General features: G+C 34.3%; 1 protein-coding gene across 3 annotated transcripts in view; it reads right to left on the reverse strand.

Moving 5' to 3' along the window:
- The window catches only part of LOC116347023, a 38846-nt gene extending 19870 nt beyond the window's left edge, over positions 1-18976 (reverse strand). Inside the window, exons 1-3 of one of the 3 annotated variants that reach the window (XM_031777403.1) lie at positions 18710-18976; positions 13199-13711; positions 10288-10491 (exon numbers count right to left, since the gene is read on the reverse strand). In XM_031777403.1, coding sequence (XP_031633263.1) covers positions 10288-10491; positions 13199-13398 — 404 coding nt within the window. In that variant the 5' untranslated portion in view covers positions 13399-13711; positions 18710-18976. Of the gene's footprint in view, positions 1-7810; positions 8865-10287; positions 10492-13198; positions 13712-18705 lie in introns of those variants that run through there. The other 2 variants (XM_031777413.1, XM_031777423.1) reach the window with 2 other exon arrangements.
- Between the last annotated feature and the right edge of the window lie 3305 nt (positions 18977-22281).

The raw sequence follows: 22281 nt of genomic DNA on the forward strand, positions 1-22281 counted from the left end.
ATATATCATTCGAACAGAGATTAAAAGAAAAAATAAATGCCTATGCTGGAGATACACAAATATGAGTGATGCGCGACTTGTAGAATCCATTGTAAGATTTGCATAACTGGTTCGATGGCCATTTGAAATGTATTTTATTAAGATAAATATGCGATGAATAAATAAGAAAAAGAAGGTAAACACACACACACACAACGGCCTCTTATAATTGGTCATCTTTGATTAAGGCGACTTGGCAGTCACTGTGGTGTGAGCATAAAAATGCATTGAATATGTGTGATTTTTTTAGCTTGCTGTTTCGTCCATTGCGCCCGCTCATCTGAACTTTACGGCCCGTTGGATTTGTGCTAGAATCCGGTATTTGCATATTCAAGCGCGAAAGCGCGAGCGCATATTCTTGATATATAGTGCGTGTTTTGTTGTATGTACGCGGCATGCACATAGAGCGACATCGTGTGTGAGAGAGAGAAAGAGACACCTTAATGAGAGTGCTGATTTTATGGTGCAAAGACGATTGTAATAAAGATAAAAAATTGGCCATAGTCTATGACATTGGAACGAAGTTCGCAATTCGTAATGATTCTATAAATGCATCATTGGATATAGCTTACACACGCGCGCCTTCATCTCACAAAAATCGTACTTTTGTTGGTTACGAGTGCGCAAACATCAGTCCATGCAAACGGATGGAAATAACATAATGGATTATTTACACACTCGGACATGTGAACATTTCGAAGTGCACTTTTTGCAGTGCAGAAAATATTTACACAATCAATCACAAATATTGCAATCAGAATGGGTAAACAAATTCAGAAAGATAAAGAGGATAAAGTGATGTCCAGTTAGTTATTGAGCCGAGCCGCTCAGTGGAAAACGGAGAATAAAAGAATCCGCTGCATAAAATACTCTTTTATATCATTAATTTTCTTAATTTATAGACTTAGACTAGTTTCCAGACCGTAATCCATTCATAAATTCTATATAATATATACGATCTTGTTAAGATGTTGATATTCTGTCTCTGTTTTGCATATGGTTGGATTTTATCTCTGTCTATCACATTTTTTGGTTTGCAATAGAGACTGCCGTTGTTTTCTTTCTTTTTCTATTATTTTTTTTTATCACTAAAATGTCTATTTTCCTTTCACACAAAACAATCGTGTCAAATGAAGCATTTACACAAGCCATTATTAAATGCCTATTGAAAACGGCGACTTTAAACATTTCACTTGCTAATGGCAATGTGTCAACCACTTAGACAAATCGCCAACAGCAATGATATGCGCTCACTTAAAATTGTAGCGGGCGCACGTACATGCGGCACCAATTTTATATGCTTCGCTTTTTTTTAATTTCAATTATTATCTTTCCGGCTGGGTCATATTGTGTGTGTGTGTGTGGCTTCTGCGCTTCTTTTATCTCTCATGTAGTTATTATATTACAGTAATCATTTGAACCATCATTATCGACGGCATAACATTCGAAAGCGACAAAACACTTCGATTTGTGATCAATGCCAATGCGGTGGCCGTTTCTTTCTCTTTAATTTCGTTTGATCGTTTCGATGAAAATCGTTTTTTTTTTCCTATCCATAATGATCGATAATTTACAATTTAACTGTTTAATAAAAAAAAAACGCGTGTAAACACGTGTCAATAGAGAAAATTTCATTTTTCCAAATCACAAATTAGACGGCAGCACCCAATGGGAAAAATATATTAAGAAACATGTACTATATGCGAACGGTAACCACTTTGATCGATTCTCAAGCCATTTCATTAAATGATTTCTGTTTCGGTTATTTTCATATTTTTTTCCTCCATTTCATATTGGAAAAATTACATGCGCGCAAAATTGCAAACACTCTTTATGTAATAGACAATTATGTTTTTATTACATATTTTAGCGACTTTGTGGTATTTGGCCTGATGGAGATTTTTTTCTTCTCTCTATCGAGTGTGTGTATTATGTTACGCATTACATGTGTGCAATTTAGAAATTCAGTTGATTGAACCTTGGCCAATCGGAAAACAAGCCAAAAAGTATTGGTGGCACGGGATGTCATCGAACGAATAGCATGGTGCTTAATGTCTTTAAATCAATTTCGTCGGAAGTTTCATGTTCGTCCAAATTACGGCTTATTTTTAAGGAGTTGTAATGAACGAGAAGCTAAAGAGAGTGAGTGAGAGGGAAATGTTATGACGTCAAAAGTTTGAAATCGTGATTTTAAATTGTTTGAATGTTCGATTGCCAACTGAATCATGGCCAACAACAACATTAATATGCAATTTAACGCTGAACTGTTCTCTCTGCGAACAATACAATGTGATTCGACTCTCGATACACTTATTGCATGCTTTAAATCGATAATTATATAGAGCTCTCGTATGATTTAAACGATATTGCAATCATCGCCTACCCATCTTGAAAAGCATGATGTGTGTTTCAAACAAAGTGAAAATTAATTTGTTAAATGTGCAGATTAAGTGTTGCACTGTCTCTCATCACATACAATGAGAGAGTTTGAGACAGGCAAGACACAAAATGACAATGAAGATCGCGCGCTCAAGAGAGAGAGAGAGAGATCAACAGCAGCTTAACAAGTGCAAAACTGACAAACAGATAAGATCTTACGTCGTTGCAATCGACATTGCCGTGGCAAAAATTTGTTAAGTGAAAATGTTATGTAGTTTGGCAGTGTGTTGATAATGGTGAATCGGGAAATGATCGCATTTAAATTACAATGAAAATTGTCTCTGTGTGAGAAATCGAAGTGTGTTGCAGTTTTGATTTCATTCCAAAAATGTGCAAATATTTTATTTTTCATTGTGAAGGTAATCTATGTAAATAATGATGTTTGATGAAAATGGGCTGCGCAAACACACTCACCCAACATAATAATTGGCTTCGTTTTGCAGATTGGTGCGAACATCGTTGAAAAGACACCACATCGCGTTGCTCCCTCCATAGAATTGCTGAGATTTGTTCGCCCATGCGCAAATATTTACACTTGAATAACATTTTTGTTTCATCGCATGTACAATTACGAATGCATTGAAAGTGTGCGTATGTTTTGTTTTCTTTTTCATTATCAATTTACGAAATGCGTTTTTTTTCCTTGAGTGCTTCGCTCAAATCGATCAAATTGCAACACATGCAACACACAATAAAATCGAAATGAAGAAGAAATGCATTGTGTGTTTTTGTCTACATCACTTTGGTGATATAAACGAAAAGTTGAAGATAAAAATGGCAGTAATTATAGATTTACTGAATACAGTGAGCACAAACTTTGAAATGGGAAAAGCAAGCAAATTGCATGTGTGATTGATGCCATTCGTTGATGAAAAGAAAAATCAACTTATTCGATAGAAGAAGTTCGAATCGCACTATTTACCGACCTTTAAAGACGGCTTCACTGTAAATTCATCAATATATTTTCTGACGGGATAATGAATGCTGAAAATACACAAAAAAACAACAACGACTACAGCGAACAAAGACAATAGCATTCCGAACAATTGTGAAAAATTACAAGTGCAAAGAAAAGTTCATGAAAAAAGAAAGAGAGAGAGAGAGAGAGAGAGAAACCGAATGTGTGTGTGTAAAGTTGCACTTTCCATAATATATTAATTCGATACAATGTTAGTTTTGTGAAATGAGAATTACTCATTCGCATTGTAAATCCCGTCAGCAGACCATTTCTTTTCACACTTGCTTCATTTTGGTTGGTGCTCTTTTTTCATCTTTCTCTTTTTTCCGCCGATAGATTATGTTTATGAAAATTGTCTTTAACTGCGCTCTTGTCAGCCCATTCGCATTTGAAATGCATCGGAGATGAAGAAAAAAGCAACTCTAATTAAATATTCTATTTAGCATATGAATGCCTCAAATCAAACGTTGAACGCGAATGAAATTCATGTTTGGCATATTGTTTGGTGTGTTCGTGTGCGTTTTCGTGATGGGTGTTTTCATTAGCAAATCTTTTCAATTTCTTTTCTTCTTCTTCTCACTCACATCAATCGAACTCACACATGCTGCATGCATATTATTGTGTGTGCGAGCTCGCGCGTTCGTACGCTGCTCTCACCGATGTTGAAGAGTGCGATATGTTGCAAATCATGTGATTTTCAATCGGTTTTCATTTGAATCTCTATTTTTTTTTTTTGTTGCTGTTTCGTGTAAATTTACTAGAGCACACACTTGAAATCCAACTCTCGCATCTCGCACTTTCATCAAGTGGCCACGATGATTCTCGAATTATGCAAACAAACTTATCCACATCTGTTGTTGTTGTTTTTTTTTACTTTTTTCTTCCTTTGCCTCTATCATCATGTAATTTTTGCGATGAATTGCGAACATGCAAAGAGAAACTCTTTTTGTGGAGTACAACCGTTTGTTGTGTGCTTTGTTGTTCTCCTTCTCCCTGTCTCTCTCTCTCTCTCTCTCTCTCTCTCTCTGTATCTTTGCAACCGCGAATAAAATAAACGATTGTTGAACTAATTCTAAAATACACATGGCAATAAAACTGAATATTCCAGCTACAAGGGAAAAAAAAGTTTAAAGAAAGAAACTTAGAAGCAGATTTAAAGAGAACAAAAAAGAGAAGCGCCCTTTGTTTGTGCCGTGCAAACGGCGTGCATGAATTTGCGCATTCGTCACAGCAAGCGCATACCAAACTGAATATGTGTAACTAATTCGATATTAATCCGATGCAAACATTCCGTGTGTATCGTTGATGTATTTTCCTCTTCTTTTTTCATTTGCAAATTTTATTATTTATTTTATTGAAATCGAAGAAACGCTCTTGAATCGTGTACTTATGTGCCGATGTGTGTGTATGTCTCATGTTTTGTTTTCATTCCATTCTGCTTTCAGATCGATTCAAATATATATGTATTCTCCATGGTCTATTGTTATTGATATCGCCTATGTCTGGCTTATTTCGGTTTTTCTTTTTTATTTCTCTTCAATTTTGATCTTTTGCTCACATCTTGTGGCGTCGTCGACATCATCGTCATCATCATAAAACATCAGCTTTTTGCATTGAAAATGAAATATTTGCGTTGCGTTTAGTGTTGTTTAGCTATTTGATTAGTCAAACCGATCGTTTATTGCGTTTACTAAGAATTGAAGAAAAAAAAATCGATATTACGCGAATGAAAATAATGAACAACAGCAACAACAAAAAATAATGGTTTGCCACGCTTTTTTGACTATGTTCTTTTTCATTATTACAATGTTTGAACGATTTAAAATGTTATAAAAATATCCATAAACATTATGATACGAGAAAAATATTTGAAGAGAGCTTTTTTTTCAATGTTGTATGAATAACGGTTTCGGGTTCGCATCAGCTGAAAACAAAACATAATACACAAACGAAATATGTTCAGCATCGGTAGCAAAATTTCAAAAGAAAATCCAATCACACACACACACCGGCAATTCAAAGTGATCGATTGGTTGAGAAATGGTGTATTTAAAAATGAAAATAAAGAAAAATGAATAGAGCTGAAGAAAGAGAGAAAGAGAGAGAAATGAAGCAACGGCTTTTCGCATGGAGAGTATAGCAATCAAATATACAACATAAAACTTGAATTCCGTATGCGAGCGTATGCGCGCGTGCGCTCACACTCCAACAAGCAGTAGTGTGATTCAGATTAAAAAGCTGAACGAAATAACTTTATACATATACAAAAAAAACGGTTATCTATCACCCATTCAACGCAATGTGCTCGAGAGACTCAATTTCAGCAATATGTATCAATAGCATCACGAAAAACCAACAACAAACAACAAGAAGTTTGAACGAACTAACGAAAAAAAATCGCATTTTACCGTAACTTATTCGAGTTATATTGTGTGTCGATACCAGAGAGAAAGAGAGTAGTAAATAAGAATTTAAAAAACCATATGTGCGGATCACATAATAGACAAATATACGCTATTACGCTATCTGTTTGTGCAACACAATGAGAAATTCGCTAGGCTTAGAAGGAAAAAAACAAGAATCTGGCAATAGGCCAACATTGAAGCGACAGGTCCACCGATCGCTAAATACAACACAGAGAGGAATAACGAACAAGCCAATTCTGGCCGTTATTTGTGTGTGGCTTTGTCTCTCTATCTCCTTTTTTTCTGTTTCGCCAAACATTTATTTTCCCAGCCATTTTTCAAAAGAAACCATATTTAATAAAATTTTTGGCGGTTTTGTTCGCCTGAACTATATTGCCATTGTTGGCTGACCAATTTTTAAATTAATTTATCACATACGAGCGCATTTTTCTTGTTTTGTTTTTCTCGAGTCAATTCATATTGCGGCCGCCGCATGCCTAGAGACATTTCAGAGCTCATAATGAAGTTGTTAGCAAATACAAATTAGACAATTGGATGAGATTCTTCGAGTTTGAGTCTGAATTGTTGTTGCTCTCTTTGTCTTCTTTTTTGGCACAATCGAGATGTTGTTTCCACTACTGTATATCTACTTAATTTGTTGTTTTCTACTTACTATTTTATTTGCTTCTTTTCTTTCTTAATGTGACTTTTATTCATTCTTTTGATACGATTAACTTAAGCCATAGATCAAAGTAGTGCGGAAAAATTCACATTTTGTTGAGCATTGGCGCATATCAAACAACAATGAAACGCCACAACGAAATATGTGCGATGCGGAAACAATGACAACTCATCAAAACAGTATCGCAACATTTCACTTGACTTTTCTTCTTTTTTTTTCTTCATAAATTACGTTGTTTTATTTTTCGACATTTTGGATGATTCTCTGCACAACGATGAAAAGTTCAATAATTAAAAAAACACAGCGACGTTGATGTAGCGAAAAATTTGCCAACATGCGCGAAAGTCATAGTGAACTAATTCTGATGTTGTTAATCATCGAATTGAATGTGATGAGATAGAGAAAATGAAGTGAAATTCAGATGAAAACAAAAAACACAGAAGAAGAAAAACACTCAGACTGAAAAGAAATGCACTTGATGATCGATTGTTCATGAAAGTTAATAACATTTAGGGTTAATGAAGAGATGTGCAGTCATTGTGAATTATTATTATTTTTGGTTGTTCGTGCCGATGCAATCGCACAAAACATACAAACACATTGCACCGATTTACACGCAACTGATCAAATGATGACATTTATGGTGCGATTGCGTGCCGACATCAAAACATATTCGACTCTGGCTTCGGGTGCAAATCAGTCACAACAACAATGGCAACGAAAGAAAAAAAAACAGTTTCAACAACATTAGCACAAGCCACAGCAGCAACAACATTTTCGTATTGAGTAAAACAAAAGACATTTAAATGGTGTTAAACAGTCGAACGCTTAAACGTGATGACATCTTCATCTGAATAATGAGGTGTTGTACTCAAACATGCAATTCATTTTGTAATATAACAACAGAGATACTTAAATGCCGACACAACAGAAAAAAACAACACGTTCGCAACACATTCGATGAAATCAAAGAAACACAAACAGAGACACAGAATCAATGTGTGAAATGTGCGCACCTCTTTTGTTTATGTGCACCTTTCATTTGTAGTTGTTCATTTAATGTCCGAAAATTCTTGGCAACGTCATAAAAATGCGAAATTTAACATTCACTCAAAGTTGATACCGTTCTTCATTTTGATTCAAACTGTACCTTCATGGAAATGAACGAGATTCATATCGATGATGTGGAGGCGCAATTGGTATAAACAACAAAAGAGCGAAATCAACGACAATAATCTAATCAAATGGCAAAGGAAAATGTGAAATGCGAAGAAAAAAATCACTTACCTCAATGAAGATTACGGATGAAACGGATAATTTCACAATAAAATGAAGAAATAAAATGATTTTGAATTGGGGGCTATAATGTCGTCACTCTTTTTTTCCTTTTCTCTCTCTCTCTCGATCAAATTGTAGTAGTTCTATTCTCAATGATATCACGAATCAATTTTTTGTTTCAATTTATTTCACTATTTTCATTTTCTTCTTTCGCTTCTTTCTTCTTTTGTTTCAATTTCTCTCTCTTTCTCTCTCTCTTTCTCACTTTCTGCGTGTGTAATTCATCAACTTTACACTTTTAGTTCACGAAAAAGGTCTCAACGTATCTCGATTGCAATTCAATTTTTCATTCAATTCGGTTTTACGTTTAATGAGAATCAATCATGGTGTTGCGTTTTATTTTGTACGCTCGTTCACTCATACGTTCATTTGCAATCAAACGTCGTTTTCCATGTTGGTTTGAAAATTGGTTAGCGGGCGGTTATTATTTATTATCATCAGTTTTATTCACTTAACGTTTTTATTTTCTCGCCCAGTATCTCTAGCTCACATCGGTATACTGTTTTTTTTTTATTTCTCGTTCACGATTTGCATTTTCATTGTAAAATATTGGAATCACCACTGCAATAGTCGGTTGTTTAAATCATTCAATGGTAAATTTTTCGCGGTTATCGGTAATTGATCAAAGAACAAACGCGCGAACTCTTTCAAAAAGGTCTAGAATCCCATACACGTATTTCCGAAGAAATTACAAATGATGCACGTACTGCCCATACATTGAATTCGAAATATGAATACAATATTGATGTGCCACACTGATTGATATTGTGCATTTACGGTGCCAACCATGCAAATTTTTTAATGATACTTTATACAACGAATAAAATAGCAATTTTTACACCTTTTCTGTTGAACGATACGAATTCATCGAAATGTTCGATGTTCTCGAGAACCACACAGTGTACGCACTGTGTCAAGAACGGAATTGATCGATCTGTTTTCGAACCGCTGATGCTCCGAGCGAAGAGAAACAGCCTGCATGCGCACACTAGACGTGTTTATTGGTTCACCGCACAAAACGTACTGAATGAAGCAAAGAGACCAGACAACAGTTATGAGTTGTGTGCTGTTCAAATCAAACGGCCGCAACAGCGGCTACCATTCAAATGGATTTATATTTTGTTCGCTCGCTCTCATGCTCGCGTTCACCGTGTACGTTACAGCAGCAACAGCGTTCACACATGGTTTTCGCCAGCTCCATACATTCGTTCATTTTTCTTTCTCTTCATTTTGGCTGTTTCTCTATATCATCTGCACGCAATGCACAATATTTGGTCCGAACGCATGTTTTCAGCTTGTGTTTATACCGATAATCTTCGTATGTCTTTCACTCTTTGAGATGAGACTTACATCGCTAATCGTGCGCATTATGTTCCATTCTATCAAGCATAAATAGCCGCGAATGTTTCGAAGCTCTTTTTATCACTATAATGAGCGGACAGGGAAAAAAAACAACGCTCATTTGTGAGCACCGTTGTTTGGCAAAGTTTACGTTCTTCACATCGTTGATTCCGTCAAACTGCATCAATTAAGATCATTCGGCAAAACGAGTACTTCGCTATGACGTCGATTATAAATTTCTCCACATACTTGTGGCTTATCTTCGATACTCTTCCAAATTGCCGATTTTTTGTCACACACCACACACACACACATTCATTTATTCCATGTTCAATAAATGTTGAATCTTTTTCAATTTTCCATTATGAACAAAGAAAAATTGATTTAAACGGTATGATAGCCTTTGACCATAAATAAAATCAATACTTAATAATAAACTCATCGATGCATCATTCAACGCATTCGCGCAAAACATCAATTTCGCTGATAGATTATTATGTAAGTGTGTTTGTTGTTTTTTGTCATTACTTTTAATCTTTCTAATAAAAAAAAATATTGAAAACGGTTCTTTGCCTTTGTAAAACGGTAAATTGACATTAAAATCAGCTGCTATATGGCTGCTTTCATGTACGTTCCAATGTGTCCCAATCGATAAATGAAGTTTACGACATATGCATCTTTTAATCAATTTTTTATTCTGTTCATAAGACGAGAAAAAAGCATTTTCAGCATCACACACCAGAGTTTTGTTTCAATACCTTTTTCCAGTGTCCCGTTTTTATTATCGCAACGAAAGACTTCGTTTATCTTCCAAAAATATTCAAAATTACCCAAGCGACGAACCCAACTTTTCGAAAAAGCATATCATCACTTCAATTGGTATGAGAAAATGAACGCTTTTTCTGACACTTTTAATAAAACTTTGGCGTAAAGTACAAATAGGATGCACTTTAAGTTTGCCAATACTTAAGTTTTTAATGTTGTTTAAGATCCAGCAGAAAAAAAGCTTTTTGCCGATCAACAAAGCTTGAAAAAAAGCACTCAAAAGCTCTACGCAAACATAAAATAATGTTGAAAGCTCTTACCTCTCACAAAACGAAAGTCTCAAGTCGGTTCTCCCGAACAGTGGATTTGTTTTACTATTTGGTTTTCCATCGCAATGGATGCATGTACAAAATGAATACTGGGATCCATATACGCTCGATCCGCCTTCAATGCCAAATCCATCGTCGTCGAAATAGCTACGTGGTGCACCCGAATCATCTGATACACTGCGAGATGATCTAGACCTATCGAGTTAAACAAATTAGCATTTTATTACTATAAATTATGAAAGTAAAATAAAAGGCGATTTTATATGCACTTCCGAAAAAGTGCCCATCAAACGACAGGATTGAACAACAGTCGAGTAAAAAATAGAAGTGACTAGACTTGACTGGGACCAAATAATATCTACCTCAATCTAAAGTTGATTAAGACAAAGTACCACTACATTTTTAATATATTTTGTATTATAAAGTTGGATGTGATGGCCAAGAATAACATAATAAATTGAACTGAAGTTTTTTTGACTAAATACTGAAGATTTTGAAGAAAAAAACACCAACACCTGCTTCCGAATTTTTACATAAAAGCGCACGTGCTTTTCTCTTAATTGCTGAGCGCGCGCGTGTACGATTCATTCGAAATGATTAAATCGATGTATAATTGATTGTGCGTAGTGTATATTTTGCATTTTAAATTTAAAGAACAGAGAGGGAGAGCAAGCGAAAAAGAACATGAATCATCCGTGGCAGTGGTACGCGTATCGTTTGCGATGCTACATTCGCATTGAACGAAAATGTGTGCCGAACAAAGTAAATAATTGTAGATAATAAAAGATTTATCGATTTATTCATTGTAGATTGTGGCTTGATGCCGAAGATTGTTCGTAGCGGTGAGATTTACGATAGAGAGCTAATCACTGTTTTCCGCATGAAAACCAATAATCAAGTGAAATAAAAAAGCGAACTTCATTTTTTATTATCATTATTCCAATAAAATAGTGCACTGAATCGATTCTCTGAACTCATTAATGGAATAAAACAAAAAAAAAAAAAAAGACTGCGACCGAATTGAAAATGTTTGCATTGCAAACTTTGACGTCAAATCACACTGCAACTGGTGTGTGGGCGTGACCGTAGTAATTTTGTGTTATAAAAATGTGAGACAAATAGAGAGAATAGGAAGGAGATCATATTTTATTTTATTTTTATGTTGTAACGGTCGGTTACTTTGTTTAATCATCATAAGGGCTCAGTGATGAAGCGTTTTCACACCTCGAACCATCGAGTCCAAGGGAAAACCCGTACTTAAATCGACAAGAGTAAAATCTTCAATGTTAAAATTTTCATCTAAAAATTCGCTTTTTTCGCTGTCTCATTCGCTCTTACCGCACACTCGTAACCTTAGCAACAACATTGAAGCAAAATTCGAAAGAAATAAAAAATAAATAAAATGAACATAATTCAGTCCAAATATCTTGGTCAATGCTTTGATTGTGGCTATCGAACCATGTGCGGGTGGTGTAATTTTTTTGTCGATTTTGATCAACGAAAAACACACACCAACAACCAACTTATGCTTGTAATTTGAATGAATTTGATCGTTATACAATTACATATAGATGTTGTTTCAATGCCGCATTCGAATGCATAACATTTGTTTGCGAGGAAGACATAGACCAGTGTGTAAGAGCAAATACATGAGAAACGTACATAATATATATATATATTTTAATGGTTCACGCACATATGCTGCCTCATATTCAATATAATTGCTAATTAAACCGGAAAAATTACACTTAAAAATCGAATAGCATAACCATATGGTGCTGAAATCAAACGAAAATCCACACACAAACCCATTATCAACTAAACAATTCTTCACCATTGTACGATGGTTGTGTGAATTCTTGGTTGGATTAGGTTTTTTTGCGGTTGTTTTGATTATTATTTATTTTTTTCGTTGGAATAGTGCAAATTTCCGACACTATTCGCAACCAATTGTTTATACTTGATAAGAGAAATTGATCTATGCAAATCATGATTGATGACAAACTTCTTTGTAATCGTTAAACTCGCGGTAAAGTTGCTGGGATTGACATCAGCGATTCTGGAAAGACCCGTTGTATCAACGACTTTGAAATTGAGAAAAGAAAACTGGTAATAAGTCGGCAGTTATAGAAAAATGAGATTTGCTTGAGAAAATTACGGGTTTCATGGATATACACAATTGCTGTTTTTATCAATTTAACGCCTAATTCAACCGGTACCTAATTTACAAAGAACGGCTCGATGTTATCTATTCTGTGATTGATTGATTGATTGATATGGAACATCTACCATGGTAGCATGCATGCTTCTTTAACATGCTTAATGTTATAACATTCGGACGTATTCTACCTGATTATGTTGTAATCCATCATAACAACTGAAAAAAATATGGTATATGCATATTTGATGTGCTTGTCATCGATATGGTTATACACTTTTTTCAAGTTGTTTTTTTTTTACATTACATGATAACAATACTATGATGTCACATAATCAAGAGACTTTTTGTTGGAATTTTCACTCATTTCTCATTCATTCCTCAGTCCATATTTGGATTCGAAATGTAAACAATCGTTTATAAAAAAAATGCAAAACGTAATGCAGCTTAAAGTGGAAAATGTAAACAATTATTGAAAATACATCGAGATTGAATTTAAAAAAAATGCTGTTTTATTCTCACAAAGTGTAATTTCATCGTGATTGCTCTCAATTATAGGAGATTGCATAAAGAAATGAAAAAATGGCGATTTAGTGTTAAAAATCGTTGAAACTTCATTCATAAAGCAAATATGATTCTCTCTCTCTCTCTCCCTCTCTTTGCATGATTTTCACACTTCGTTTCAAAATACTATATTTAACCATTTATAAAATTGCAATATTATGTGTGAGTGTGTGTACTTGCCTTTTGTTTTTTATGTCGACAGTTTCCACCATAATATTCCATGTTCGATGTATAAGATAGAGTAAGAAGAGAACGCGAGAACTTTCCGGTGCAGCTGAATCGCTTTTCTTGCTTTTTGAGCTGCGACCGCCGAGTGTCGATGTCCGACATTCATTGAATGCACCGCTTGGATTATACGTCGTCGGCATTGAATTGCCCATTATTTCGTTGCTGTTTTTTCTTCTTCTCTCAATCCAATTTATGCTTGTCTAATCGGTTTTGCTTTGTTTCCTTCAATTCAGCTTACCAATTATGGTTGTTGCTTTGTTTTTGCATTTAAAATGCACAATTTTTGTCTAAACGGTGTGCTTTCGATGTGGTTTTGGTTAGCATTTTCTTTTTGTTCTCGAAATGTGTTAGATTTTTCGGTGTTTAAGTCATGGTTTGACTTTCCACTTTCCAAACGGCGTTTGTCTTCTTAATTACTCTTAATTTTGACATTCATCCTCACGGTAGAATCACAAATTTTATGCGCTGCAAAAATGAAAAAGATGATGAATAAAAATTCAAATAAAATATCACTTGGCACAAATCTCAATTCTGGCTCTTTGGTTTGTAGCACAAAAAAATGAAGGTTGTGTCTTCGAGTGAAGAAGTAAGAAATGGGAACAGAAAATAGAATGAAAGTTTAAAGCATTTCATGTTTTTTTTTCGCCGCAAAACGAGTTCGCAAATGGGCGACTCAAATACAAAGGACTCAATTTAAATTCTAAACATTAAGAATACAATTTCATTTAGAGAAGAAAACCAGCAGTAGTAAGAACACGGCGCTTCAAGTTTTTCTCAATCAAGGCAAAACTAAAACCAGAACCAGACACAACAAAAAACTAAATGTGATATCGTTGCTCGTTCCGAAAGTAAACGTATCGGATTCTCTGGACTGGTTAGCACTATTTAAAATATATAGATAAAATAAACACAGGCACATCAAACGAACGCAATCAAATGTAGGTGAACATCGGCATTATAAGAAGATGTGTGTGTGTGTGCCGCGCACCATGGAGCCACAATGCATACAATATAGACCACATTTACATTACAACACATGCAATCGATTTTATGGACCAACTTCAAAATAGAGAACAATACATACATAGCATGAATTTACATTTCAATGGATTGGTCAACAGTCGAATTCATTGTTTAATGTGTAGCTTTGCAACGGAGAATCAAATTGACAAACGCAACAGATAATATTGATGATAATAACAGAATACAGAGTGGCCTTTGTCTCAGGCAACTTAAGTGAAAAATTAACGAAAAAATATGCGAAAAAAGATGCTAGATAATTTACATATAAATCGCCGATCATTAAAGAAATAAGAAGACATAATCGTATCTATTGGATTGGAAATATTTGAAGAAAAAAGAAATAATGAAATTCACAAGGCTCTGACATAGATTTTCTTATGAATTTTCAAAATGAAACACATACAAATTGAGCAATTTCAATTTATGATATATATTTACAACTTCATTATCAGTTGATACGACATTACATATGTATAATGGTGCATATTTACATACTGACAATGACATATGGTGAGAAAAGGTCATAAGCCTTCAAAAAATCGCTTCAATTTAAAAGATAATAAAATGAGTAGTTCAGCATTTCGATTAAATTATTGAATTTTCACAGAACAAGAACTAATTAAATACAAATATATCGCTCAAATGCCGAAGATATGAAGAAATTCTATCCAAATGTCCAACAAAGCGACAAATTGGTCAAAATGATGGAAGAGAGCGAGAGATAAAGAAAGAAAAAGTCGTCAAATCAATGGCAAACTGTGTTTGCTGTGTTTGTATTTGGAAGTGATTCAGTGTTAAAAAAAATGGTTTGCCAATTTTATATGCACCGTATATAGATCGGTGCAGCCGCGTATCAAAAAAAAGAAATTTGTGTTATTAAACATTTAAGAGAAAACAGGTTTAGCTAGTTGTGTGTCGCGCATTTGTCATGTCGAGAGTGGCCTTTTCCACTCTAAGCTTCATAACATAGAACGCAACAAAGAATCGTTTAACGAACATATGTGTTGTGCTTTTCTCACTCGGCATTTGCCATTATTCTAGAGCCACAGATTTTCCAGAATGATATCTCTTGTGCTGATTTGTTCTTGCAAAACCTAGGGGCTTCCATCAGTCGTTCATACAAATCTATACACAATATTCACGTCCTATTCATCATATATACGATTAAAATTTCTTGCCTATACCAGTGAATAAGGTGGTTTTTAAACTGAAGTGTAGCAAACACACAGAATAGCTACACAGAATCGAAGAAGATCCGCACAAAAGAGAATGAAAAAACATGCCATAGACGAAATATACACGAAATATACACCAAATATATGCAGTTATGCACATTTATTTGCACGTATTACAGATGATTTTGCAATATAGTTCACTATTTGCATTATAAATTGTATATATTTGAAGATAAAAGCCCCTAGTGCAAAACTGCATACATTTTCTGCATACTGCCATACAACACACGCATACAACGCTGTAACTGTAAGCTAGAAGCCTCAATTAATTTAACGAAAGAGAAACACATACATACATGCATACATATGATTGGCGTAGAGAAATAGTAAGCAAGTGATTAATAGACGATTCGAATCAAAATAGCTTCGATTATTATATGTATTTAACCTATATTGGCATTTAATATAAACGGAGCACATGCAATTCCGATCCAACCAACACATGTGCTTTCTTATCAAACCCGACGCTCTTTCTCTTCGGTCGTCGACAATGTTATCGAAATGTATATAGTTGTTGAGCTCACGCGACACATTTTTTTAATAAATGGCTCCCAATACAAAATGTAGGACAGATTTGCCGTTCGACGTGATGTTTATGTGTTCGACATTTATGCTTGCAGTTTTTTTTCTCTTTCGCGTACAATAAACAAAAAGAATATCCATCGTAAATGTCATTCCACAGCCACAAAATAGGAGACAGATGATTGAGAAAAAGAACCCAATTACACTGATGCCATCGTTCATCTACTCGCTGTGTTATCACTCATATCGTTTTATTATACTCATCTGGTACTCTTCACCATGTAATTTAATGAGAGCTCGGAAGATTAGACCATAAAATGTTTGTTCTTTGACATATATATCAGAGACGGAATGAGCTCGGGATACTTTGTCTTGTTTGTCTTTTTTTTCAACTTCTTCAACACGATATTTTCCACGCGTTGTTTTTTTCTCTTCAAATAATGTGTTAATGTAATAAAATACCATTTGCATGCAGTTAAATGCAACAACAGTGTTATATGTTTCTCTCTCACTCTCTTTCTTTTGGTTCGATTATCTTGTTTGAAATAACGGTCGAGCGACTGTTTTAAACAGCGTTTCGTCGTTTTTATTTTTCTCTGTGCAAAATATGATGCGAGAAGAAAATGCGCAAATACACACAGAGAGAGAGAAAAAAAAAGTTTATAATTACTTTAATATTTTCGATATTGCGTGAAGACTCCCATGACTTAGATCATGGTCGCGGGCCGGTTGAATGACGTGCCAATCGTAAGAACCGCAACTACAACGGCCAAAGGTTAATATGGAAGACAAGCGGCTCATGTGTGCGCACAATATCGTAACAGATGGTCATGTCCGAGCAATCACATCATTTCAAGCAATGCGCATATAGCCAACGTAACAGGAACATAAAGGAAATTACAAATTTTGATGATCAACATTGAAAAAGATTAACGTATATATAGACGTCCAATATAAATGAAATGAAATGACGAAGAGTGGAGAAAGAGCGAGAGAAAAAGAAAAAGCCGTTTGGATAATGCGTGGAAAATTTCCGCAAATCGAGTGAAATCTCTTTTGAATTTGGTAATTTGATGTAATAGCATGATTTCTTTGCATTTGATCAAACAGAAATGACAACATTTGCTTTGTATATGAAACATTGCTAAAATTCAATGTGCAGTAGCGGCAGCAACGAGCATCCATCGTGCGCTCAAGCGAGAGAGAGATATATACGTTAAAATTTATATACATTGTAGACATCATATAACTCGTTTGCTTTTCCGAGGTTGATGAACACAGTATGAGTACCGCTAAAAAAAGTTGCTACCACCAGCATATATACATATATTTGATCAAGTTCGGAGACAACTTTCTCGTTTATTACACTTCTTTTCAATGATTGTATATTTCCTCTCGCAATGCAATTGAATATGGGTATGCGAATGCATTGAAGATGCACATCCACTGTATTGCTACTGCTGCCGCTGTTACCATTTTGGGTTTTTGTTCCACTTGAAACCGATTATGAAATGACGCAATGATCAATTGATTCTTTTAAAAACAAAACGTCCACCCCACTATCCTTTTCAAATCAAGTTCTTTGAAGCATTTTTCAAAAATGTGGCTGTTTAAAGGAGTCCCTTTACCGGAAGAAATGTTTTATAAAATTTCCAAGAATGTTTTACAGCTAATATTGAAGGCAATGGTATAAATATAATGTTAACCTTTCAGGTAAATCAACTAAAAAGTCAGATGGTTTTTATAACTGTTTCATCAGTAGGGCAAAACGAAAAATATTTTAATATTTTGTGTTTGTGTGTTTTTTTCAATCTGAAAATGATTATATTATCGGTTGTCCGTCTATCTTTGGCAAATTCAACACCTGAACATCAAATGAAATGTTTAAATTTGTATTTTTCGTGTATGTATTTGAAGTTTATTTACGTTATTTTATTGGCACCGATATATTTACGGCTGACCGATTCGAATGATGCATTTTTTTTATTGTTATCCGTTCGAAGAGTGTTATTTTCGTTGAATGTATTTTCTTTTCTTTTTCGATATTCCAACCTTAATTAAGTGATTGCATCGATGATTATCTCTGTTGTGCGATCGCGCAACATTGGTCGTTGTACGATCTAACCATGTGTATGTTGCCTTTATTTTCGAGTCCAGTTGCAAAACGATGATGGATTGTGTGTTGATAATGATTATTTTTGCAAATCTTTGTGCATATAATTCAGCATATTTTTGTCTTTTCTTGTTGCTTTTTTTATTGAGCTTTTTATATCGAAAGTATCGTAATTAATCTAACGCTACATTTGCGAAGAAAGTTACAGGCGGGTAAAACATATATAATAATGCACATGAACAGATACACACACACACACACACACACTCAGCGCATTCAGCGAACATCGACATTAGTTTTGTCCAACGATTGGAAAGTTGTCAATAAATCGGAATAGAAACAATAAAACCGTCCCCAGTGCATCGCACCACAATCGCAAAACAAAAAAACATCAACAAAACTGAAAACACAATGTGTGGTTGTGAGCAGAGAAAGAGAAAGAAGATACGAAAAAAACTGAACGCTTATCGATTCAAACGAGCACAAACAAAACAATAAAACCAACGACACATTTAACGTGTTGATTAATGGACGTAAAATGCAAATAAAAAATCAGCACGGCTCACCTACTTCTTTTGTTATTCAAAATTCGGTGTTAAAATTATATCAGATCGGGTTAAATATCCTTTCAATTTAGTTGTTGTTTGCGTATTTTTCGTTGCCTAGTTTGTAGAAGTGTTACATATTGACTCTATTCAATAACACTGCTCACGTATTCACATTTTAATACATTTGACACTTAGATAACCATTACAACACTTTATTCGACAAAAAATTTAAAAATTTAAATTTAAATCACATAAAACACCACAATGACATCGAATTGTAAAATAAATAATCGAATTTAAATGAAAAAATCGACATTTATTGAAAAGAATATCTTTTAATAAATTCTCTTGATGCGATGAATAAATTTTCCGTTTAAAACACTGACACTTTAACTGAAATTTTTCAATTTAATTGTTACTTTTCACATCAGACAATTATTTTTTTATCATTCTCTTTGTGCTCTATCAAAGTTTAAAAACTAAGGCAATTACGATGAATTTATCATCAGCCCGAATAGGTTTTTTCAAAATCGATTGTATGATTTAAATGCACGAGCGTTATGGATTTTGAATTTTTGCGAATGAGCGAACAGAAGATGTACGCTCACACTGGTGCACCACAGTACGTTGTCAGATAGTAACTGATCGAGCACACAATAAGAATTCGACCGCAAGTGATTCCCCAAAACAAAGTGATAGCCCGATATGCCGACATGCGAATGTGCAGTGTGTACACGACACACATGTTGCTGAAAGAGAACGATTCGCAAAACAAGAAGAGCCACACTTTGAAGCTATATCGTATGCATGGCATACCCATGAACATACACCATATGTATGTATTGTTTACACAACGAACATTTCGATGCGCTGCTTAGCATATCAGTATTGTGCGTTAACAAAAGTCGATGTACACTCTACTAGCGAGTTAAGAAACGTATTTCGATAATAAAAGAAATGGTACTTGTTTTAATTTAATGCTCGATAAAAATTGATTTGGCGTGGATGAAAAGTAGGTTTGGAAGCATACATTAAAGTATACACCTTTCTTATTAAAAAAAAAATAGTGTGCAAACAAATATTTGAGTCAATTCTATGCAAAAACATGAATGACAGAAAAATATTGCCATTTTTATAAATAATTTATAAGAAATTGCCAGCCAAAATTTATTCATTGAAAATGAATTTCATTCGATTTGGAGCGAAATATAAATATATGAGCTTCCGCTCGGTAAAAAAGCGCGTATAAGCTGGCGCCATCTAACGAAAATACCAAAAAGTACACCATTTTTCAGAAGAATTTCTACTTTAAGCGCGCATAGCAATGATTTATGTTTGTTGACTTCGATGAAATGTCAAATGGGTTTTGTTGTTAGCATGTCACTACAAAGTGATATCAAATGTTTCGAAAAAGTAAGGATTGTAGTCCAAATTTAATTTTGTAATGCTAAAGTGCGTTAGTACAAATAGAGTTTGGTCATTTCCTTGAAAATGTTTTGAGCGTAAAAAATTGTTTGGAGAATTTTGTTTTCTCAATTGTTTGGAGAATTTTCTCATCCGGTTATACACCGGCAGTCCATGAAGTTGTGATTCGATCTGCAGATGGTACTGGCCTACAAAGCTGCACTGACGAGCTGTAAACAGCGAAATCAATCACTTCATAGGTTTGACTGAAGCATGCAATTGCGCTTTCTTAATGTTTGTGATTGGGCATTTTGTAATACTAAAGTGCGTCAGTGAAATGTTTTTTCCTTGAAAATGTTTCGATTTTAATTTAACAGTTTTGTTGTGTTTTCAATATTGTGAGTGTCTATGACATTCAGTGAAATTGTACTTTTCATAAAAAGAAATTTCTCATAAATTCAATAAAATGAGTTGAAAAAGTGGAAAAAACGCCCTTGGACTAGATAAACCCTGCAATAGAACGAACTACAATTGTTAAAAAATCACATAGACACAATGAAATTGTCCAAGTATCTTCATTCGCTTGCAGTCAATATAAATCGAGGCGAGGGCAAATATTTTAATACATATATTTGTTTGGCTGTGTTACGAGTGTGTTCAATCGGTGGAAATTCCGACGGGCAACTTTGGATGAAAAAAAGAGAATACAGTTTAATATGTGTAAAATATAAATGCTTTTTCCTCACTTTGATTGCAGGCGAAGAGTTCAAATTGAAGCATACACGAACATGGGAATTTAATAATACGATGCCAATTCGAAGTATGGCATTGCCACTAGTCATTTATCGCCTAAAATTGAATGTGTACGGCTTCTTGGCAATCTATGCACAATTTTTTACGGGATGGCAAATTTGTACACCGTATGCGATATTCGTTGTGCCGCGTCTGATAATGTGTTTGATATCATTTGTGAGTGATTGGAGCCTCTATAAAATCTGCACCACATACGCTCTACGATATGACGTTCGATTGTTGGCGTTGGCCAGTTCCGTTCTGATTGCATGATGCACACGAACAGTGTAATTTTTCAACGTAAATTTCTCGATGAGAAGTACAATGCATGCAAAACGATCGTGGAAAAGGTGAAGGTGCATAAATTACGTTACATTCTACCATCGTATCGTGTCAACAAATGCTATATTGTATCAACGATATGTGTGATTGGTTGTTTTAATCGGCCGACATTTTTATTTTTTGGATTGCCGATCGTCTTCTTTTGGACGCTAAAACGATATCATTTGTTGACTTAGCTTTATAACAAATAAATGGCAATTTCACTTGATCCAATACATTTGCGTTTTTAATTAGTTTATTTATGTTTAAAATGAGTGCGCTTGGAACCAACTCTAAGAATTTGAGCTCCCTTAAAACATTTTTTTCTTTATTACATTAAAAACCATTGAAATTAGATGAAATTTTCGATTTTCAATGTCACTGATAGGACAGAAATAGATATTTCATTGAAATAAATAATAAAATTGTCTCACTCATACGAACTACTAATTTGAATTGAAAGAACTGTTGCTAATCTTATTAAAAATGAAAAACATTGTCACCAACATATTTCAACTATTCGAATTTGAATGAGAGTAATAACAAATGGAATCAAAGAGAAAAAAATATGTGTTGTCACTCTGGATTTGTAAATGATAGCCTTCGCTTATTGAAACGGAGTTCATAGTTAAAGATAAGTAAAAGTCAATTTCTCAATGAAATAAATTGTCACCAATCGAAATTTGATGTCATTTGCGATACGCTTACAAATCATCCAAACTAGTGGCTGGTCTAGTGGATTTGTACTGAAATAATGAAGGAAACGATGGATTATATTTCGTCCAAACGGCATAGTAGGTGTATTTCAGTGCCAATTATGACGCGCAAGTAATCAATCATTTTACTTCAAATGTAAATCTTCGAGAAATTGTCACTCACCTCAAATATGATGTAATCACGATTTTTACCTGGTTATCTGTTGGTTAAGGCCAACTGTCAACAAAAATTTGAAATCTAGACTAAAGAAACAAAAAATTTCCTAGTATTTATGTATTCAATTTATATTTTTTTATTTTTCACATTTATTTTAATAAAATCATGTTGAGTTCGTAGAAAATATGTTTCAAGTTCAATAGA

Source organism: Contarinia nasturtii, unplaced genomic scaffold, assembly GCF_009176525.2.
Source record: "Contarinia nasturtii isolate CC-2019 unplaced genomic scaffold, AAFC_CNas_1.1 Cnas_scaffold_129, whole genome shotgun sequence".
Taxonomy (NCBI): Eukaryota; Metazoa; Arthropoda; class Insecta; order Diptera; family Cecidomyiidae; genus Contarinia; species Contarinia nasturtii.